Genomic DNA, 24,397 nt, shown 5'->3' with positions numbered 1-24,397 from the left:
AGAAGTGGCCTCCATCATTCTTAAATGGAAGAAATTTGGAACCACCAAGACTCTTCCTAGAGCTGGCCGCCTGGCCAAACTGAGCAATCGGGGGAGAAGGGCCTTGGTCAGGGAGGTGCCCAAGAACCCGATGGTCATTAACAGAGCTCCTCTGTGGAGATGGGAGAATCTTCCAGAAGGACAACCATGTCTGCAGCACTCCACGAACCAGGCCTTTATGGTAGAGGGGGCAGACGGAAGACACTCCTCAGTAAATAGCACATGACAGCCCGCTTGGAGTTTGCCAAAAGGCACCTAAGGGACTCTCAGTCTATGAGAAACAAGATTCTCTAGTCTGATGAAACCAAGATTTAAATATTTGTCCCGAATGCCAAGAGTCACGCCTGAAGGAAACCTGGCACCGTCCTTATGGTGAAGCATGTTTGGCGGAAGTATCATGCTGTTGGGATATTTTTCAGCGGCAGAGACTGGGAGACTATTTAGGATCGAGAGAAAGATGAACAGAGCAAAGTACAGAGAGCTCCTTGATGAAAACCTGCTCCAAAGCGCTCAGGACCTCATACTGGGACAAAGGTTCACCTTCCAACAGGACAACGACCCTAGCACACAGCCAAGTCAATGCAGGAGTGTCTTCGGAAGTCTCTGAATGTCCTTGAGTGGGCTAGCCAGTGTCCGGACTTGAACCCAATCGAACATCTCTCGAGAGACCTGAAAATAGCTGTGCAGCGACGCTCCCCAGCCAACCTGACAGGGCTTGAGAGGATCTGCAGAGAAAAATGGGAGAAACTCCCCAAATACAGGTGTGCCAAGCTTGTAGCGTCATACCCAAGAAGAGATGTCTACGGCATGTTGCGCGGGACTGGTGGCTCTACAGTGAAATAAAACAATAACTTACCGAAACAGCAGTAGACAAGGCATATTGACATTAGAAAGAGGCATAAAGCAATCACAGGTATTGGTCGGGAGAGCTAAAACAACAATGGGTAAATGGCAATAAAATGGGCAGAGGGGGTCAATTAGATAGACACAGGGCCTGAGTTCGAGGCTGTGGCTGACAGATAAACAAAGAGGTACAGTAAATCAATAAACAAAAAGAGGTACAGTAACTCAATTGGGTCTGGGTAACCTGATTTTGACTCAATTTGTGTTCTTTCAGGAAAGGCCAATAGCTGTTAGAGTCTATTTGGGTTGTGGGTAGAGGTGGAGAACTAAATTGATCTTTCAGTCATCTCATTTTTGCTATGAGATTTCTGAGAAATGCAAAGGGCAACACTAGTCTCTCCTTCCCTGTATTTCAGGGGGAAAGGCTGATGACCACGGCAGCTTTCCAATCTTTAGGGATCTCGGACAATGCAAAAGAGGTTGAACAGACTGGTAATAGGGGGTTGCAACAATGTCGGCGGATAATTTTAGAAAGAGACAGGGTTCAGGTTGTCTAGCCCAGCTGATTTGTACGGTTCCAGGTTCTGCAGCTCTTTCAGAACATCTGCTATCTGGATTTGGGTAAAGGAGAAGCTGGGGAGGCTTGGGCAAGTAGCTGCTGGTGGTGCGGAGTTGTTGGCCGGGGTTGAGGTAGCCAGGAGGAAAGCATGGCCAGCCGTAGAGAAATGCATCCCCCTTTGGCAGTTCTATCTTGACGGAAAATGTTGTGGTTGGGGATGGAAATCTCTGAATTTTTGGTGGGATTCCTAAGCCAGGATTCAGACATGGCAAGGACATCAGGGTTGGCGGATTGTGCTAAAGCAGTAAGTAAAACAAACTTAGGGAGGAGGCTTCTGATGTTAACATGCATGGAACCAAGGCTTTTTTAGTTACAGAAGTCAACAAATGAGAGTGCCTGGGGACACGCAGGGCCTGGATTAACCTCCACATCACCCAAGGAACAAAGGAGGAGTAGGATGAGGGTACGGCTAAAGGCTATCAAAACTGGTCATCTAGTGCGTTGGGGACAGAGAATAAAAGGAGAAGATTTCTAGGCGTGGTAGAATAGATTCAGGGCATAATGTACTGACAGGGGTATGGTGGGGTGCGGGTACAGTGGAGGTAAACCCAGGCATTGAGTGATAGAGGTTGCATCTCAGGGCACGTTAGTTATGCTAGGTGAGGTCACCGCATGTGTGGGAGGTGGACAAAGGAGGTATCTTCTGAGGCATGTTGAGTGGGACTAGGGGCGCCGCAAGTAAACTAAAACAATGATAACTTCCTAAACAACCGTAGACAAGGCATATTGACATTTGAGAGAGACAAAGCAATCACAGGTGTTGATTGGGAGAGCTAGCTAAGTCAACAACGGGTAAGACAACTAATCAGCAAAGACAACAACAGGTAAAATTGCGATGATGGGCAGAAGGTCGGTTAACTACACACAGGGCCTGAGTTTGAGGCTGGGGCCGACAGATAAACAAAAAATAAAACAAAATGGAGAACCGTGATTAATTAACAGTCCAGCAGGCATCAGCTATGTAGCCAAGTGATCATAGGGTCCAGTGAACAGCAATAGATGAAACAGGGAAGTCGTTACTACGCTAGCAAGCGTGAGACAGAGCATTTAAAGTTATCAGGCCAGGGCAAGTAAAAGTGTCTGCTCCGACATAGGCCGGTTGAGGGCACAGCGGATGGAGTTACGTCGGCAGACCAGTCGTGATGGTACGGCGGGGCGCCGTGTTGACAAAGGGTCTAGGCCAGTTGGAGAACGAGGTATTGGAGAATGGCTAACTGGTGCTACCTTCGTGACAGGGGTGTTAGCCGCTATAGCCACGAGGTAGCAGCTAGCTAGCAGCGATGATCCAATGCAAAGGTCCCGATTTCGCAACTAAACCTCCTTCAGTCGCACTGCTAAACCTCCTTCAGTCGTCAGTTTTACGAGGGTATCTTACCGATCCTTGACTTCGGCGATGTCATTTATAAAATAGCCTCCAACACTCTACTCAGCTAATTGGATGTAGTCTATCACAGTGCCATCCATTTTGTCACTAAAGCCCCATATACTAACCACCACTGCAACCTGTATGCTCTCTTTGGCTGGCCCTCGCTACATATTTGTCACCAAACCCACTGACTCCAGGTCATCGATAAGTCTTTGCTAGGTATAGGTATAGCTAGGTATATGCCTTATCTCAGCTCACTGGTCACCATAGCAACACCCACCTGTAGCACGTGCTCCAGCAGGTATATTTCTCTGGACATCCCCAAAGCCAACACCTGCTTTGGCCACCTTTCCTTCCAGTTCTCTGCTGCCAATGACTGGAACGAATTGCAAAAGTCACTGAAGCTGGAGACTTACATCTCCCTCACTAACTATAAGCATCAGCTGTCAGAGCAGCTTACCGATCACTGCACTTGTACACAGCCCACCCAACTACCTCCTCCCCATAGTTATTTTTTTGCTGTTTTGCACCCTAGTATCTCTACTTGCACATCATCATCATCTCCACATCTATCACCCCAGTTGTAATGCTAAATTGTAATTATTTCGCCACTATGGCCTATTTATTGCCTTTCTACATTTGCACACACTGTATATAAATTGTTCTATTGTGTTATTGACTGTACGTTTATCCCATGTGTAACTGTTGTTTTTGTCGCATTGCTTTGATTTATCGTGGCTAGGTCGCAGTTGTAAATGAGAACTTGTTCTCAACTGGCCTACATGGTTAAATAAAGGTGAAATTAAAAAAAAATGTATGTCAAGCCCTTTCCCAACAATGCAGTTAAGAGCAAAAAATATATACAGGGGGTACCGGTACTATATACAGGGGGTACCGGTACAGAGTCAATGTACGAGGGCACAGTCATCTCTTTACAGGAATACTTTGGGGGGAAAAACAGATGGCTATAAATGTATCACTCACACTTCCAAGTTCAGACCATAGCATTGCAAATAGACTAAAATAGCACAGACGCTTTCATATGCAGCAACACCTAGAAGGGAACAACGCAAAACAGTGCTATGCTATGTGTACAGCTGAGGGCGTACACACTACACTAACACCTTCTCCTCCTCAGCTTTGAATCCCTCTGACCCCAATTACTTTAAAGCTTATTAAAGGCATCCTTCAAAGTGCAGAGAGAGGTTGGCCTCCCAGCTCTGTGATTATGAGCAGGCCTGTCTGGCACTGTTCTAATGTGATTCTAAGTGGAGCTGGAGAGCTCTGTCTATCCAGGGGAAAGGTCCTCAGACTCCCAACGCTGAATAAACTAGTCTGGCTGAAGCCGCTATCATTAAGGAGGCAGGGAGATTTCCTAGCAAAAACAAATCGCCAGCCTATTTGACTTTTTGTATTCAATACATGATGGCTGGATAATGAAAAAAAAAAAAAACCCAAGTCAACCCATATCCGCCTCAGGATACCAGACAGACAACCCCTGTGATTATCTGGCAGTACATGTGATATGAACACGTTTCCAGAAATCTTTGAGACACTGCAATGCAAAAAAAAATGGGCAGTGTGAATTCTCTCTCCTCGGCTAGTTCTAATCCTAATACCAGCTCATCTTGACAAGGCAAATGGTATCACCACGAACAGGTGGTGCACAGTATAATTTCCTAATTAACCAATGTTGCAAAAACACTCAGCTCTCCAAGGGAAATCCAGTTATGCAGGAGATATGATATGCACTGGAGTTTCATCACTCTTTATTTGATCAACCACTGTACACTAATTGGGGGAGTCAATGAATGAATCATCGAGCGAGCCTATCTTAAAACAGCAGTGTCTTAACCATCAGTCTGAGTCACACAACAAACTCTCAGTATTGTGTTCATGAAATGATCCGTGTGAAAACTGTAGGAGGGGAAGGAAGAAAAACACCAGACTAAAACTGCGAGAGAGCTTCTTAATGCTCAGTAGCAATGCAATTTCTCTTGATTATGAAAATGTGTCATCCATAGTCTACGGATAATGTAAAGTATGCTTACAGTGCATGCATAAATTAAAAAGCATCAATGAGACAAAGGAAAGACTGATTCCCCTCAATGAAGGCTCATTTCTGCAGCAGCCATTGAAGGAATAACAGAGTCTGATTCCATTAGGACTAGGATGTAGGAGCTCATCCCCCTCAGGACACATGAAAAGCCCTTTTTTCCCCTGTGCTGCTGCTTTCCTCCTGATGGCAGCCTGCAGGAGCAATGAAACTCCTGTCAGATAGATCTAAAGCAGAGAAAGGAGAGCGCAACAACCCAAATCTGCAAATAGCAACAGCTGACATGCTGGGATGCTGCTCCTAGTCAAACAAGCCCTGGGCTTTCCCCAGATCTGATTGAGATATACCTCCCTGGCTTGGTTTCTCTGTGAAAGGGAAAGGCAATATGGATAGAGTGGGGTGAGATGAATCACAAGGGAGGAGAGGCATCAGGCATCCAGACACTGGCTTGATGTGAGAATGTACGTTGAGGTTTCTCCTGTTCGTTTCCTAAATGTACATGTACCCCCCATTGTTATTTGATTGAAGGACAGAGGGGTTTGTTGCTTTGAGAGTGCACTTTTTTCCCATAGGATGTTGGGTTATGGTGGCTATAAATCTCCCCTGGGAAGATTCTGCATGTAGACCGAAGAATCTGCTGGAATGGGTCACTGTTTATATGGACGTATCAGGATTGGGAGAAGCAGAGTTTCCTTTTGCGACGGTGGAGACTTCCCAAACGCCAGAACCTTCAATTTGTAACACGCATAGACACAGAAGTAAATCCTGCAGCTGAACAAATTAAGCAAGATTTTACTTCTGAGATTAAGGTGGCTATCATCTGCTGGAGATGGCTTTATTACAGCCTACTTTAAGAGAACTCTTAGTTTCAACACTGAATCACGTTAGGGATTCTCCTGAACTTTATTTTGGCTCGTTAGCTTAAACATTTCTGTCACAGCTCCTAAATAACATTGCCCTTTCTCTTCTCCTTCCAGGTCACAGCCTATATAAAATCAGGCCTAAATGAGCTCATGATAATCACAACTTACCTCACCAACAAAAAAACAAAAATCCATCCAAATTACCTTTGTGATTTTCTTGACTTGATCCTATTGTAATTCTGCCTCATAGCGAAAGGAGCCTCACGATGGTGGAGCATTTTGAATCCGGTGAGTTCCAAGAATCTCATAATGAGGTAGGCTACTACTGAGTACTAACAAGGCTGGCTCAGCTGGACACATGCTTTTACTGAGCAAGTGAAATCAATACCATTAGATGTCTGCAGGCTACCTACCCCCACTAAGGTTACCACATTTGCTGTGTCCAAGGTTCAGTCAGGCCAATGTCAATGAGCTAATAAAGGGTGTGGAATGTGGATACAGCAGGATGGGTATACAAGATGCTCAAGTAGGCTACAGATATTTAATTGGCAAATAGTTAATGAAAAAGGAGGATTAATAAACTGAAAACCAATCAGAAGTATGGACAGTAGAATTGTGGTCCAACATAATGATCATCCCCTCAGTTGGATAGGCGACTGAGTTTGTGTGTGTGTGTGTCATACATGGCTGGACAGCAGGATACACACACACGGAGGAGGTATGACAGTGTCCATTCATGGACATTGGCCAATCATGTGAAAGAAGAGATGCTGTCACTGTCCAGAGATGGCTAATGGCCAACCATGCGGGAGCGAGAGGACCTCTTACCGTGTCTTCTGTGGCTTGCATGACAGATTGTAGGCCTCACCCCTGGCAGTGCTGACAATGTGTACTCACAAAGACAGGCATTCCATCAGCAGCCTCTATGAGCAAGATCCAATAAAATAGAGCGAATAACTTATGGAGCTTGTACCTTGTGGCAAACACAAGCAAAGCCAAATATGAAAAGGCTCAGTCTTTTTTTACATGTCCAATTTGAAGAGAAAATATTTGGGGTTCTATTCAATCCATAACACAGAAATTCAGCTTTATAGCAGGATTGCAATTTAGAAGTTCCCACGTTAGGGGAGACTATTCACAGTAAATTCTGCAGATGTCACCTAAATCGGAAATTACATTAAAATTCAGTGATAAAAATTGAATAGAGCCCTTTCGGCTATGTTTCAATGTGGTGAACCTAATCTTTAAACTATAGCCATGAAGCCCATAGCTGTTAGCCTATATCACTCACTTGCACTATCATACAAAAGGGAATCGACACTAAAAGATCCTCTAAATAGATCAGAGGACATTTAATGCAAATACTGTACAACTATAAAACTGTAGGATAAGCTGAACCAGCCTATGCATACAAGACTAACTTGGCCACTTAGACAGTCCTGTACCAAACTCATTCAATGTCAGTTTACATCTCATCAACAACAGGACAGGTGGTGTCAAGCAGCAGCCATCTAAAACACCGCATTCAGTCAGCCTATTTTAAAAGCATGGTAAATCCATTCACTCCAGTCAATGTGCAGACATCAAGACTGGGAGACAAGGTTAACAGGAAGTGTCACACAGCAACATAAATCCACCATTGAAACAAGACACAAACACCAGCAACCATAAATTATTAAAGTTCCAAAACACCCAACGCCTACATTTTTTCCACTTGGTTGTCATCCACAGCTATGATACTCAAGTCAGAATGCAATTTACCAATCTAACAAGCACCATGTTTGGATAAGCTTGACAGACAAACTGAGTGTCCAGTACTTTGGGTCAGCTGAAAGGTTAAACAGGACGGGAGAAGTCTGAAATACAACCTTTCCAGCAAACCATAGCTATGGAACCTAGAACACAGGAGCTATTGAGTTAGACTGGGAGGAAAGAGGAGGTGACACTCCAAAAGCAATGGTCATTGACCGATTGTGACAAGGAGCTTTTTTAAATTACTTTATTGTTCTGAGGACCTTTGCACTCTTCCAATAGTAGTCTGCTCCTTAAAACAAGAGATACTATCATAACCAAGTCCCGATTCAATTGCTTTAGGATGAACATTGTGAGGTGTAAAGATCATTCACATCAACCATCTGACAGACCGTTTTCAAGAGAAATACTGGGCAAATACTTTACTAATAATAATTTGGTATCCTTTAGACACAGTGTTGAACTGTATTAACATATTCCTGTCATTAAATCAAACAGACAACTACAGCAATTAGAATGTTGTGGCTTAATACATTTAAACACCGGACCACATTGGATTAGACCTAAAAGTCAAATACTTTTTTGTTGCTACACTGTGGGTAATGTTTTACCCATAGGCTGCTTAACAGGGCCTAGGCTAATCAGGGTCGGTCAGCAGCAGATTTGGAGAGAAACACACTCATCTCGCACAGCTCCTAATATGGAAATTCAATTTAAAATTGTTCATTCACAGGATAACAAGCCAACTTCATGATACATTATTCAATGTATGTCATTTATATACATGTGTTTTCAATCAGACGGGTAATTACTTATATAAAGTAGTAAAGTACACAAATGTATTTTTTAAACATTTTGGTCACTCTTAGTAACGTTAGTAAACTCATTTGGAAGATGCGAGTCCAAAATCTGGTTTCCCACAGACGGCAGATTTTGATTTAGACAAATTTACAAAACAGATGCCCCGGGGACAAACATCCTGATCCTGGCTGGCAGCCTCACTAAACCGTTAGTTTGGGGGTTAACATTTCCATAGCCATATAGCAGTCATAGTTCGGTGCTCTTCCAATGCTGTATACATCATAGGTTTCAGACACGAATCTTGTTAGCTAGCTGGAGAGCTAGCTCACTTTATAGCTAACTAACGCGTTAGCTCGCTAATTAAATTACGTTACCGAGTTAGTAATAGATGCGAGTTAGTGTATTCTGGTAAGTGTTTTCTTAAAATGTACCGTATGCGATTAATGAAAATGATACATTTACCTACACACAACTTACCATATCATAGACGTTCAAAATTATCGGCTCGTTTGCCATCACTGGCATCAGGAATTTCTTCGGATCCTGGTGCACTTTCGCCAGTTTGCTTCGATCCACACACCCTCTTCTAGTTAACTAGTAATCTTTTTTCTGTAGTTAGCTTGCTAACTACTTGACTTGGTTAATCGTACTAACAGGCAAATTAAACATTCAGTTCACCACAAGAGCCCCGCATCCGAAAGCTTTGTCCAATTTTCTCCATAAGCAAACAGCTGTGCACGGCAGTCGACTAGCTGGCAGGCTAGCTACTGGAGACAGTTCGCGATAAAAGGGAGTCGTTAGCGAAAGTGAATATTTTCTGCGTGAAATTGCCATTCAGACACCAAAATGACATTTCTTCTAATAAACCCAAATCATGTGACCTACTTTCCAATTTGAATTTTTTTCCCCCCAGAAAAATATCCAACTGAAAATCGACTGTATTCTCAGGTAACGAGTGGCCACTGCTGTGCTGTTTTGAACGATACATCGACAGTCGTTTAGTCAACCTGGAAATCGCTGATGAGATTGACAGGATCGGCTATCCATTACTCAACCTAACATTTATAAATACAACATTTTATGAAGCCTCAGATACATTTTATCAAATTGCTATTGCTTTAAATGATCCAGCTAATCTAGCAAAATCGTCATGAAAATTGAAGGTTAGACATAACTACCCAGCCTTGGTTTATATTCTCCTTGGTTTATTATCAATTATTTTAAAGAGTACTCATATACCAAGAAATAAAGATACAAAAGGTTCAACATTACTTTTAGGATTGGTTCTTAAACATCAGTCTTTAGGCAAACTCCAAGCGAGCTGTCATGTGCCTTTTACTGGGGAGTGGCTTCCTTCTGGCCACTCTACCATAAAGGCCTGATTGGTGGAGTGCTGTAGGGATGGTTAAGCCTTCTGGAAGGTTCTCCCATCTCTACAGAGGAACTCTAGAGCTCAGTCAGAGTAACAATCAGGTTCTTGGTCACCTTCCTGACCAAGGCCCTTCTCCCCCGATTGCTCAATTTGGCCTGGTGACCAGCTCAAGGAAAAGTCTTGGTGTTTCAAAACTTCTTCCATTCATTTCAGAATGATGGAGGCCACTGAGTTAGTTTATTTTTGTTAACCTTTATTTTACTTTGCAAGTCAGTTAAGAACAAATTCTTATTTACAATGACGGCCTACCAAAAGGTCTTCTTGCTGCCAAAATGTTTTGGGACCCTTCCCCAGATCTGTGCCTCGACACAATCCTGTCTCTGAGCTCTACGGACAATTCCTTCAACCACCTGGTTTTTACTCTGACATGCACTGTCAACTGTGGGACCTTGTAAGATAAGTGTGTGCCTTTCCAAATCATGTCCAATAAATTTAATTTACCACTACTGGACTCCAATCAAGTTGTAGAAACATCTCAGGATGATCAATGGAAACAGGATGCACCTGAGCTCAATTTCGAGTCTTTATAGCATGGGGTCTGAATACTTATGTCAATAAGGTATTTCTGTTATTTGTTTTTTTATAAATGTGCTAAAATTTCTAAACCTTGTTTTCTCTTTGTTGTTATGGGGTAATGTGAAGATTTCTGAGGATTTTTATTTATTTAATCCATTTTAGAAAAAGGCTGTAACGTAACAAAATGTGGAAAAGGGGGTTTGAATACTTTCCAAAGGCACTATATCATTAGAAACAGTAATGCATTCTAGTTGCCAGCTGATTCCTGAAAATAGTCACATAGACAGTAACTATAGAATAGCATAGTGAGAATAAGGTAAATGCCATACATGCATGTATATTGAACAAAAATATAAATGCAACATCCAACAATTAACGATTTCACTGAGTTACAGTTCATATAAGGAAATCAGTCAATTTAAATAAATTCCTTAGGCCCTAATCTATGGATTTCACATGACTGGGCAGGGGCGCTGCCATGTTTGGGCCTGGGAAGGCATAGTCCCACCCATTTGGGAGCCAGGCCCAGCCAATCAGAATAAGTTTTTCACCACAAAAGGGCTTTATTACAGACAGAAATATTCCTCAGTTCCCTTTTTTCCCATCCCCTATTACGATCTTGTCTCATCGCTGCCCAACGGGGTCAGGAGGCGAAGGTCGAGTAATGCGTCCTCCGAAACAAGACCCACCAAACCTCACTTTTTAACACATGCCTGCTTAACCAAGAAGCCAACCACACCAATGTGTCGGAGGAAACACTGTTCAACTGACTACCAAGGTCAGCCTACAGGCGCCGGCCCGCCACAAGGAGTCACTAGAGCTCCATGAGCCAAGCCAAGCCCCCCCGGCCAAACCCTCCAGTAACCCAGACGAAGCTGGGCCAATTGTGCGCCGCCCTATGGGACTCGCCACCACAGTCGGTTGTGATACAGCCTGGGATCGAACCCAGGTGTCTGCAGTGAAGCCTCTAGCACTGCGATGCAATGCCTTAGGCCGCTTCGCCACTAGGGATGCCCAATATTCCTCAGTTTCATCAGCTGTCCGGGTGGTTGGTCTCAGACGATCCCGTAGGTGAAGAAGCCGGATCTGTAGGTTATGGGCTGGCGTGGTTACACATGGTCTGTGGCTGTGAGGCCGGTTGAACATACTGCCAAATTATCTAATACAACGTTGGAGACGGCTTATGGTAGAGAAATTAACATTCAATTATCTGACAAAAGCTCTGGTGGACATTCCTGCAGTCAGCATGGCAATTGCACGCTTCCTCAAAACTTGAGACATCTGTGGCATTGTGTTGTGTGACAAAACTGCACATTTGAAAGTGTATTTTTATTGTCCCCAGCACAAGGTGCTCATGTGTAATGATCATGCTGTTTAACCTCTACGGAATCGGTGTCCCTATACCGGGACGGTTGTGCTAACATGCGCTAATGTGATTAGTATGACGTTGAAAGTAACAAGAACATTTCCCAGGACATAGACATGTCTTATATGGGCAGAAAGCTTAAAATCTTGTTTATCTACCTGCACTGTCCAATTTACAGTAGCTTTTACAATTAAAAAAATACCATGCTATTGTTTGAAGAGTGCAAAACAACAAAAAACTTTTATCGTGGCAACTGGTTTGACACATTCACCTCTGATGGTAAATAATATACTTACATGTAGTAATTGTCATCCTGGGGGTCACAGAGATAAAATGTAGCATAGTTTTGTTTGATCAAATCTATTTTTATATTCAAATGTAGGAATTTGGTTCTACAGTTTGAGCCCCTTCTGTCTATGGCTCCACACCCACCCCACCATCTATTTATTTAGTTTTTATTTTACCTTTATTTAACGAGGCAAGTCAGTTAAAGAACAAATTCTTATTTTCAATGACGGCCTATGTGTATAAGATAGTGTATAAGCTAGTGATACATTGTGACACATTCCTGGGAGTGTGTAAACTTAAATTTTGTATTACCATATAATTTTTGTATGTTCTCTATAGCTATGTACTTGAAAAGGTATCAATTGACCAATTCAGCACATTTGCAACGCATCACTGGATCAAACTGAAGCTTTGCACACACACTGCTGCCATCTAGGGGCCAAAATCTAAATGGCCCCTAACCTCCAATATAATATTATAGCCTTTATCTTGCATTTCAAACATGATGGAACAACATCCAAAAATTGAAAAAGCATGTTTTTTGTTTGTATTATGTTTGACCAGATCTAATGTGTTATATTCTCCTACATTAATTTTACACCCCTATTGATCACCCGGCTACGCATGCCTCTCCCTAATATCAATATGCCTTGTCCATTACTGTCCTGGTTAGTGATTATTGTCTTATTTCACTGTAGAGCCTCTAGCCCTGCTCAATATGCCTTAACCTACCATTTAGTTCCACCTCCCACATATGCAGTGACATCACCTGGTTTAAACGTCTCTAGAGACAATATCTTTCTAATCATTACTCAATGCCTAGGTTTACCTCCAACATCCTACCATACCTCTGTCTGTACATTATGGCTTGGATCTATTCTCTCAAGCCGAGAAACCTGCTCCTTTTACTCTCTGCTCTGAACGCACTAAACGACCAGTCCTGATAGCCTTCAGCCGTACCCTCATCCTACTCCTCCTCTGTTCCTCTGGTGATGTTGAAGTTAAACCAGGCCCTGCGGTGCCGAGCTCCACTCCTACTCCCCAGGTGCTCTCATTTGTTAACTTTTGTAACCGTAAAAGCCTTGGTTACATGCATGTTAACATTAGAAGCCTCCTCCCTAAATTTGTTTTATTCATTGCTTTAGCACACTCTGCCAACCCAGATGTCCTTGCCGTGCCTGAATCCTGGCTTAGAAAGTCCACCAAAAACCCTGACATTTTCATCCCTAACTATAACATTTTCCGACAAGATACAACTGCCAAAGGGGCAGTGTTGAAATCTACTGCAGAGATAGCCTGCAGAGTTCTGTCTATCATCCAGGTCTGTACCCAAACAATTTGAACTTCTACTCTTAAAAATCCATCTCTCCAGAAACAAGTCTCTTACTGTTGCCGCTTGCTATTGACCACCCTCTGCCCCCAGCTGTGCCCTGGACACCATATGTGAATTGACTGCCCCCCCCCCCCATCCATCTTCAGAGCTCGTGCTGCTAGGTGACCTAAACTGTGACATGCTTAACACCCCGGCCATCCTACTATCTAAGCTTGATGCCCTCAATCTCATACAAATTATCAATGAACCCACCAGGTACAACCCCAAATCCATAAACTTGGGCACGCTCATAGATATCATCCTAACCAACTTGCCCTCCAAATACACCTCTGCTGTTTTCTACCAAGATCTCAGTGATCACTGCCTCATTGCCTGCATTCGTAATGGGTCTGCGGTCAAACGACCACCCCTCATCACTGTCAAATGCTCCCTAAAAAACTTCAGCGAGCAGGCCTTTCTAATCGACCTCTCGACCCAAACTTCTACAGACCTGTATCTATTCTACCCTACCTTTCTAAGGTCTATGAAAGCCAAGTTAACAAACAGATTACCGACCATTTCGAATCTCACTGTACCTTCTCCGCTATGCAATCTGGTTTCAGAGCTGGTCATGGGTGCACCTCAGCCACGCTCAAGTTCCTAAACGATATCATAACCGCCATCGATAAGAGACATTACTGTGCAGCCGTATTCATCAACCTGGCAAAGGCTTTCGACTCTGTCAATCACAACATTCTTATTGGCAGACTCCACACACTTGGTTTCTCAAATGACTCCCTCACCTGGTTCACCAACTACTTCTCTGATATAGTTCAGTGTGTCAAATCGGAGGGCCTGGTGTCCGGACCTCTGATGGTCTCTATGGGGGTGCCAAAGGGTTCATTTCTTGGGCCGACTCTCTTCTCTGTATACATCAATGATGTCGCTCTTGCTGTTGGTGATTCTTTGATCCACCTCTACCCAGACGACACCATTCTGTATATCTATGGCACTTCTTTGGACACTGTGTTAACTAACTTCCAGATGAGCTTCAATGCCATACAACTCTCCTTCCGTGGCCTCCAACTGCTCTTAAATGCAAGTAAAACTAAATGCATGCTCTTCAACCGATCGCTGCCCGCACCTGCCCTCCCGTCCAGCAGCACTACTCTGGACGCTTCTGACTCAGAATATATGGACAACTACAAATACCTAGGTGTCTGGTTAGACTGTAAACTCTCCTTCCAGACTCACATTAAGCATGAAGAGCATGCATTTAGTTTTAATAATCATGGCCTCTAAACCTTCAAGCTGCATTCTGGACCCTATTCCAACTAAACTACTGAAAGAGCTGCTTCCTGTGCTTGGCCCTCCTATGTTGAACATAATAAACGGCTCTCTATCCACCGGATGTGTACCAAACTCACTAAAAGGGGCAGTAATAAAGCCTCTCTTGAAAAAGCCAAACCTTGGTCCATAAAATATAAAAAACTAATCGGCCTATATCGAATCTTCCATTCCTCTCAAAAGTTTTAGAATAGGCTGTTGCGCAGCAACTCACTGTCTTCCTGAAGACAAACAATGTATACGAAATGCTTCAGTCTGGTTTTAGACCCCATCATAGCACTGAGACTGCACTTGTGAAGGTGGGAAATTACCTTTAAATGGCATCAGACCGAGGCTTTGCATCTGTCCTCGTGCTCCTAGACCTTAGTGCTGATTTTGATACCATCAATCACCACATTCTTTTGAAGAGATTGGAAACCCAAATTGGTCTACACGGACTAGTTCTGGCCTGGTTAAGAGCTTATCTGTCGGAAAGATATCAGTTTAATCTGTGAATGGTTTGTCCTCTGACAAATCAACTGTACATTTCGGTGTTCCTCAAGGTTCCGTTTTAGGACCACTATTGCTTTCACTATATATTTTACCTCTTGGGGATGTCATTCGAAAACATAATGTTAACTTTCACTGCTATGCGGATGACACACAGCTGTACATTTCAATGAAACATGGTGAAGCCCCAAAATTGCCCTCGCGAGAAGCTTGTGTTTCAGACATAAGGAAGTGGATGGCTGCAAACTTTCTACTTTTAAACTCGGACAAAACAGAGATGCTTGTTCTAGGTCCTGAGAAACAAAGAGATCTTCTGTTGAATCTGACAATTAATCTTAATGGATGTACAGTCGTCTCAAATAAAACTGTGAAGGACCTCAGCGTTACTCTGGACCCTGATCTCTCTTTTGACGGACATATCAAGACTGTTTCAAGGACAGCTTTTTTCCATCTACGTAACATTGCAAAAATCAGAAACTTTCTGTCCAAAAATGATGCAGAAAAATTAATCCATGCTTTTGGTACTTCTAGGTTAGACTACTGCAATGCTCTACTTTCCGGCTACCCGGATAAAGCACTAAATAAACTTCATTTAGTGCTAAATACGGCTGCTAGAATCCTGAACATTTGATCATACTACTCCAGTGCTAGCCTCCCTACACTGGCTTCCTGTCAAGGCAAGGGCTGATTTCAAGGTTTTACTGCTAACCTACAAAGCATTACATGGGCTTGCTCCTACCTATATCTCTGATTTGGTCCTGCCGTACATACCTACATGTACGCTACGGTCACAAGACGCAGGCCTCCTAATTGTCCCTAGAATTTCTAAGCAAACAGCTGGAGGCAGGGCTTTCTCCTATAGAGCTGAAGACTCATCTCTTCAGTGAGTTATATGATTGAGTGTAGTCTGGCCCAGGAGTGTGAAGGCGAATGGAAAGGCTCTGGAGCAACGAACCGCCCTTGCTGTCTCTGCCTGGCCGGTTCCCCTCTTTCCACTGGGATTCTCTGCCTCTAACCCTATTACAGGGGCTGAGTCACTGGATTACTGGTGCTCTTTCATGCCGTCCCTAGGAGGGGTGCGTCACTTGAGTGGGTTGAGTCACTGATGTGATCTTCCTGTCTGGGTTGGCGACCCCCCTTGTGTTGAGCCGTGGCGGAGATCTTTGTGGGCTATACTCGGCCTTGTCTCAGGATGGTAAGTTGGTGGTTGAAGATATCCCTCTAGTGGTGTGGGGGCTGTGCTTTGGCAAAGTGGGTGGGGTTATATCCTTCCTGTTTGGCCCTGTCCGGGGGTATCATCGGACGGGGCCAGTGTCTCCTGACACCTCCTGTCTCAGCCTCCAGTATTTATGCTGCAGTAGTTTGTGTGTCGGGTGGCTATATATGTTATATATTTACATTTACATTTAAGTCATTTGGCAGATGCTCTTATCCAGAGCGACTTACAAATTGGTGAATTCACCTTATGACATCCAGTGGAACAGCCACTTTACAATAGTGCATCTAAATCATTTAGGGGGGGGTGAGAAGGATTACTTTATCCTATCCTAGGTATTCCTTAAAGAGGTGGGGTTTCAGGTGTCTCCGGAAGGTGGTGATTGACTCCGCTGTCCTGGCGTCGTGAGGGAGTTTGTTCCACCATTGGGGGCCAGAGCAGCGAACAGTTTTGACTGGGCTGAGCGGGAACTGTACTTCCTCAGTGGTAGGGAGGCGAGCAGGCCAGAGGTGGATGAACGCAGTGCCCTTGTTCGGGTGTAGGGCCTGATCAGAGCCTGGAGGTACTGCGGTGCCGTTCCCCTCACAGCTCCGTAGGCAAGCACCATGGTCTTGTAGCGGATGCGAGCTTCAACTGGAAGCCAGTGGAGAGAGCGGAGGAGCGGGGTGACGTGAGAGAACTTGGGAAGGTTGAACACCAGACGGGCTGCGGCGTTCTGGATCAGTTGTAGGGGTTTAATGGCACAGGCAGGGAGCCCAGCCAACAGCGAGTTGCAGTAATCCAGACGGGAGATGACAAGTGCCTGGATTAGGACCTGCGCCGCTTCCTGTGTGAGGCAGGGTCGTACTCAGCGGATGTTGTAGAGCATGAACCTACAGGAACGGGCCACCGCCTTGATGTTAGTTGAGAACGACAGGGTGTTGTCCAGGATCACGCCAAGGTTCTCAGCGCTCTGGGATGAGGACACAATGGAGTTGTCAACCGTGATGGCGAGATCATGGAACGGGCAGTCCTTCCCCGGGAGGAAGAGCAGCTCCGTCTTGCCGAGGTTCAGCTTGAGGTGGTGATCCGTCATCCACACTGATATGTCTGCCAGACATGCAGAGATGCGATTCGCCACCTGGTCATCAGAAGGGGGAAAGGAGAAGATTAATTGTGTGTCGTCTGCATAGCAATGATAGGAGAGACCATGTGAGGTTATGACAGAGCCAAGTGACTTGGTGTATAGCGAGAATAGGAGAGGGCCTAGAACAGAGCCCTGGGGACACCAGTGGTGAGAGCGCGTGGCGAGGAGACAGATTCTCGCCACGCCACCTGGTAGGAGCGACCTGTCAGGTAGGACGCAATCCAAGCGTGGGCCGCGCCGGAGATGCCCAACTCAGAGAGGGTGGAGAGGAGGATCTGATGGTTCACAGTATCGAAGGCAGCCGATAGGTCTAGAAGGATGAGAGCAGAGGAGAGAGAGTTAGCTTTAGCAGTGCGGAGCGCCTCCGTGATACAGAGAAGAGCAGTCTCAGTTGAATGACTAGTCTTGAAACCTGACTGATTTGGATCAAGAAGGTCATTCTGAGAGAGATAGCGGGAGAGCTGGCCAAGGACGGCACGTTCAAGAGTTTTGGAGAGAAAAGAAAGAAGGGATACTGGTCTGTAGTTGTTGACATCGGAGGGATCGAGTGTAGGTTTTTTCAGAAGGGGTGCAATTCTCGCTCTCTTGAAGACGGAAGGGACGTAGCCAGCGGTCAGGGATGAGTTGATGAGCGAGGTGAGGTAAGGGAGAAGGTCTCCGGAAATGGTCTGGAGAAGAGAGGAGGGGATAGGGTCAAGCGGGCAGGTTGTTGGGCGGCCGGCCGTCACAAGAAGCGAGATTTCATCTGGAGAGAGAGGGGAGAAAGAGGTCAGAGCACAGGGTAGGGCAGTGTGAGCAGAACCAGCGGTGTCGTTTGACTTAGCAAACGAGGATCGGATGTCGTCGACCTTCTTTTCAAAATGGTTGACGAAGTCATCTGCAGAGAGGGAGGAGGGGGGGAGGAGGATTCAGGAGGGAGGAGAAGGTGGCAAAGAGCTTCCTAGGGTTAGAGGCAGATGCTTGGTATTTAGAGTGGTAGAAAGTGGCTTTAGCAGCAGAGACAGAGGAGGAAAATGTAGAGAGGAGGGAGTGAAAGGATGCCAGGTCCGCAGGGAGGCGAGTTTTCCTCCATTTCCGCTCGGCTACCCGGAGCCCTGTTCTGTGAGCTCGCAATGAGTCATCGAGCCACGGAGCGGGAGGGGAGGACCGAGCCGGCCTGGAGGATAGGGGACATAGAGAGTCAAAGGATGCAGAAAGGGAAGAGAGGAGGGTTGAGGAGGCAGAATCAGGAGATAGGTTGGAGAAGGTTTGAGCAGAGGGAAGAGATTATAGGATGGAAGAGGAGAGAGTAGCGGGGGAGAGAGAGCGAAGGTTGGGACGGCGCGATACCATCCGAGTAGGGGCAGTGTGGGAAGTGTTGGATGAGAGCGAGAGGGAAAAGGATACAAGGTAGTGGTCGGAGACTTGGAGGGGAGTTGCAATGAGGTTAGTGGAAGAACAGCATCTAGTAAAGATGAGGTCGAGCGTATTGCCTGCCTTGTGAGTAGGGGGGGAAGGTGAGAGGGTGAGGTCAAAAGAGGAGAGGAGTGGAAAGAAGGAGGCAGAGAGGAATGAGTCAAAGGTAGACGTGGGGAGGTTAAAGTCGCCCAGGACTGTGAGAGGTGAGCCGTCCTCAGGAAAGGAGCTTATCAAGGCATCAAGCTCATTGATGAACTCTCCGAGGGAACCTGGAGGGCGATAAATGATAAGGATGTTAAGCTTGAAAGGGCTGGTAACTGTGACAGCATGGAATTCAAAGGAGGCGATAGACAGATGGGTAAGGGGAGAAAGAGAGAATGACCACTTGGGAGAGATGAGGATCCCGGTGCCACCACCCCGCTGACCAGAAGCTCTCGCATATATATATGCATATATGTTATATCTGGAGTACTTATCCTGTCTTATCCAGTGTCCTGTGTGAATTTAAGTATGCTCTCTCTAATTCTCTCTTTCTTTCTCTCTCTCTCTCGGAGGACCTGAGCCCTAGGACCATGCCTCAGGACTACCTGGCATGATGACTCCTTGCTGTCCCCAGTACACCTGGCCGTGCTGCTGCTCCAGTTTCAACTGTTCTGCCTGTGATTATTATTATTTGACCATGCTGGTCATTAATGAACATTTGAACATCTTGGCCATGTTCTGTTATAATCTCCACCCGGCACAGCCAGAAGAGGACTGGCCACCCCTCATAGCCTGGTTCCTCTCTAGGTTTCTTCCTAGGTTTTGGCCTTTCTAGGGAGTTTTTCCTAGCCACCGTGCTTCTACACCTGCATTACTTGCTGTTTGGGGTTTTAGGCTGGGTTTCTGTACAGCACTTTGAGATATCAGCTGATGTACGAAGGGCTATATAAATACATTTGATTTGATGAAATAAATAAAAGCTGAAATAAGTCATACTCTACTATTATTCTGACATTTCACATTCTTAAAATAAGTGGTGATCCTAACTGACCTAAGACAGGGAATTTTTCACTAGGATTAAATGTCAGGAATTGTGAATAACTGAGTTTAAATTTAGTTGGCTAAGGTGTATGTAAACTTCTGACTTCAACTGTAGGTCTGGACTGCACACACAACATGAAGGTCACAGAAGTGGAGAAGAGAAAAGAGATAAAGCTGGTTGAGACAGAATTCCATTACATTTGAATCTTTGGTAGAGAGCAGGGGATCATAACTTTTCACCTCGAGATCCAAAAGAGAAATGGTTTGTTCTCCCTGGACCCAAATCGTTCTCCAACAGCCAAATTAAGAAGAAATAATGTGATTATGGATGTATTCTCATTACTCGCGCCCCACCTCTCACAAGCCTAGGGCCCAGTTAAAGAAACCCTGGTATAGAGAAATGTATTTTCCCAAGACCTGCTAAAAAGCAATTACAGTCTCTGGACATGGTTGATGGACATGACTGATGAGTTCAAAATGTGGTTGACAGCTGCCGACTTGTGGCCTCCACCTGTTACTACAAGAAAGGATGAGCATGGACCAATGACTGTACTTTAGGCAGTTAGGCATGGACCTAAGAAAGGCTCACAAACAAGTCCATTCAACAATGTCACCTAAATAACATTTCTGAGGTGTATACTACAAAGCAGGTTCAATGACTTGTCAAAATATTCTGAAATAACATCTGAAATAACATAGTTTTTTTTTTTTAAATAAGCTTGATCTAATTGACTCAACAACCAAAAACACATCTCTTCGTTTATCTTTCTGAATGAATCAGAAAATCAATAGTTAGTTCTGGCTGTTTTTCAAAGTTAGCGAACTAACTCATTGCTTTTGCTTTGTAGTATACCCCTCTGGCAGTGGTGGAAAAAGTACTGAATTGTCATACTTGAGTAAAAGTATAGCTGCTAAGCATTCAAAATGGGTGTAAGGTGGGTGTTCAAAATGGGTGTAAGGTCAAATGTATGGAGTAAAAATTATTTTGGAATGTGGTGAAGTAACAGTTGTCAAAAATATAAATAGTAAAGTAAAGTACAGATACCCCAAAACTACTTAAGTAGTACTTTAAAGTATTTTTACATTACACCACTGCCCTCTGGTCAATAGTGTTTCAGGTTCAAATGTGATGGAGTAAGTTATTTGTTTTGCAACCACTGGGGGAATCCAGATAAAACCACAGGACAGTGGCAGGGTTGAAATTAATTCCACAAATTAAATTTTAAATAAATTCCCTCGCTCTGTAAATTCCAATGAATTCAATTCAAATTCCAGGTAAGTCTTTGAATTCAGAGATAATTAAATACCTCTCAATTCCAATGTTAGGTAAATTCCAATAATTAAAATTCCCAATTCAATGTTATCCCCAACAATTCCACAAATTCCAAATAAATTCCCTCAGGCTTTCAGGCGAATCATGTCACTGTTCAGACAGCTTAGCTATACTGGAAAATACAAATAAAATACAAATGTCTAGAACAATGACAGGATATACTTCTGGCAGTTAGAAATGTAAACAGATCAAGATAACTATAATAAAGAGTAAAGTGGAGCTCTGTACCTCCAGACCCAAACTACCAGACGATCCTGCAGGTGAAGAAGCCGGATGAGGAGGTTGTGGTCTGGCGTGGTTACACATGGTCTGCGGTTGTGAGGCCGGTTGGACATACTGCCAAATTCTCTAAATTGACATTGGAGGCAGCTTATAATGAACATTCAATTATTTGGCAACAGCTCTGGTGGACATTCCTGCAGTCAGCATGCCAATTGCACACTCCCTCAGAATGAGAGATACGGGTGGCATTGTGTTGTGTGACAAAACTGCACATTTTAGAGTGGCCTTTTATTGCCCCCAGGGGTCCTGTGTGGCTCAGTCGGTAGAGCATGGCGCTTGCAACGCCAAGCGTCGTGGGTTCGATTCCCGCTGGGACCACCCATATGTAAAAGCAGTGGCCCCAGCCAACTTGTAAGTCGCTTTGGACAAAAGCGTCTGCTAAATGGGATATATATATAGCACAAGGTGCACCTGTGTAATGACCATGCTGTTCAATCAGCTTTTTGATATGCCACACCTATCACCTATTATCATGGCAAAGGAGAAATGCTCACTAACAGGGATGTAAACAAATTTGTTCCAACATTTGAGAGAAATAAGCTTTTTGTGCGTATGGAACATTTCTGGGATATTTTATTTATTTCAGCTCATGACACATGGGACCATCACTTTACATGTTGTGTTTTATATTTTTGTTCAGTGTATCATCTTTTTGGCTAATATAGCTGATGTTTGCTCACAGACAGGACAATGAGCCAGATATTTCCCTGGCTGTAAAGTGTGAAGAGCTCGTTTGGCGTTTCCAGTCACTACCAAATATGATGATGAGAAGAAGCCCAGTGGCCGGCAGTGGAAGAAGATGGAGCGAGATGGATTTTGGCCGACATTATGCACATTTTTCTCAATAGTTTTCTGTTCCCAAAACTTGAATTTGTTTTGAACAGAGTGGACTAAAAATGTTTTGTTGATTTTACCCTTTGTCAAAGAAAAAAATTGCGTTGTTTAGAAGTGCAAGGGTGGATTTAGCTATTGCACCTGCGCACTTAACAGAGTAGGCATTCCCCAACGGAAATATGCAAATACTGTACATACTAGAACACGCCAATGGGATCTCGCTAGCTAGTACCTGGCTCTGCCCCACTCCTTGTTTGTTCTGCCCACTATGACTAATTTGTTCCCATTGGAAACGACCAGCTGTGGTCTATCTTGGGTTAGTTATAAAGATATTTTGTTAGCTACCTGGCTAGGGTATTTGCTAATAGTTAGCTAGCTAAGTTGGCATACATACTACATTTTTAGTGTAAATAAATTTCATCCTAAAAAATATTATTGTATCTGTAAAACAAATTCAATAAATATAAATAAAAAAATGTTTGGCTACTTACCTAAAAGCTTGCTCCTTTTTGTAAGCTTAGCTAGCTAACGTTAGCCTCTTCCGCTCTTAGCTACCTACTGTAGATAAGTAAGCTTGCTAAGAATGTTAGCCCATGTTAGCTAACTAGATATCGGATTTATTTTGGGTGGAATGGGTAGCTAGTTAGTTAAATTACCTCCATACCCGGACAATTAATGAGGTTTTCAGAAGTACTATAAGAGTCTTTTTTTTACCCCCCTAATCGTGTCTAGCTTGATATTTAGCCACTTGATAACTAGCTCTGCTGTGGCTCGCTCACAGAGACGGTTAAAAGTTACTGGAATGTTAACTTTTTAAATTTCCAGAAACTATTCTATATTTGTGCAGATCTGAGACCAATCACATGTGTATCGGATACCTACCATATACAAAAAATATATAGTGATGTACATTCCGAGTTCATTTGGCTTCCACACCCTCAGATTACTGGGATATGACACGGCCCACATACACTATATATTCAAAAGTATGTGGACACCCCTTCAAATTTGTGGATTTGACTATTTCAGCCACACCAGTTCCTGACAGGTGTATAAAACCGAGCACACAGCCATGCAATCTCCATAGATAAACATTGACAGTAGAACGTCCTTACTGAAGAGCTCAGTGACTTACAACGTGGCACCTTCATAGGATCCCACCATTTCAACAAGACAGTTGATCAAATTTCTGCCCTGCTAGAGCTGTCCCGGTTAACTGTAAGTGCTGTTATTGTGAAGTGGAAAAGTCTAGGAGCAACCATGGCTCAGCCGCAAAGTGGTAGGCTACACAAGCTCACAGAACTGGACCGCCAAGTGCTGAAGCGCATACTCTGTTGCAACACTCACTACCGAGTTCCAAACTAACTCAGGAAGCAACGTCAGTACAATAACTGTTCGTTGGGAGATTCATGAAATGGGTTTCCATGGCCGAACAGCCATACACAAGCCTAAACTCACCATATGCAATGCCACGCATCGGCTAGGGTGGTGTAAAGCCCCCGTGATATGCAACTTTTTAGGGAAGTTAGGAACAAATATACACAGGCAGTTAGGAAAGCTAAGGCTAGCGTTTCAAACAGAAATGTGCATCCTGTAGTACAAACTCAAAAAGGTTCTGGGACACTAAAGTCCATGGAGAATAAGAGCACCTCCTTCCAGCTGCCCATTGCACTGAGGCTAGGAAACACTGTCACTACTGATAAATCTACAATAATTGAGAATTTCATAAGCATTTTTAAACAGCTGGCCATGCTTTCCACCTGGCTAACCCTACCCCGGTCAACAGACCTGCGCTCCCCACTTCTCCTTCACCCAAATCCAGATAGCTGATGTTCTGAAAGAGCTGAAAAATCTGGACCCCTCCAAATCAGCCAGGCTAGACAATCTGGACCCTCTCTTTCTAAAATTATCTGCCGAAATTGTTGCAACCCCTATTACTAGCCTGTTCAACCTCTCTTTCGTATCGTCAGAGATTCCCATAGATTGGAAAGCTGCTGCGGTCATCCCCTTCTTCAAAGGGGGATACACTCTAGACCCAGACTGATACAGACCTATATCTATTCTACCATGCCTTTCTAAGGTCTTCGAACGCCAAG

At 44.2% G+C, this 24,397-nt stretch overlaps 1 protein-coding gene across 2 annotated transcripts in view; it reads right to left on the bottom strand.

Annotated features, from left to right (window-relative positions):
• The window catches only part of desi2 (desumoylating isopeptidase 2), a 46,796-nt gene extending 37,451 nt beyond the window's left edge, over nucleotides 1-9,345 (bottom strand). The window contains exon 1 of one of the 2 annotated variants that reach the window (XM_064950299.1): nucleotides 8,817-9,345. In XM_064950299.1, coding sequence (XP_064806371.1) covers nucleotides 8,817-8,864 — 48 coding nt within the window. In that variant the 5' untranslated portion in view covers nucleotides 8,865-9,345. Of the gene's footprint in view, nucleotides 1-6,614; nucleotides 6,706-8,816 lie in introns of those variants that run through there. The other variant, XM_064950300.1, reaches the window with a different exon arrangement.
• Between the last annotated feature and the right edge of the window lie 15,052 nt (nucleotides 9,346-24,397).

The sequence above is a fragment of the Oncorhynchus masou genome, chromosome 31, assembly GCF_036934945.1.
Source record: "Oncorhynchus masou masou isolate Uvic2021 chromosome 31, UVic_Omas_1.1, whole genome shotgun sequence".
NCBI classification, from domain to species: Eukaryota; Metazoa; Chordata; class Actinopteri; order Salmoniformes; family Salmonidae; genus Oncorhynchus; species Oncorhynchus masou.
The sequence above is the reverse complement of the archived record's forward strand: the minus strand, read 5'-3'. Positions and strand labels throughout refer to the sequence as shown.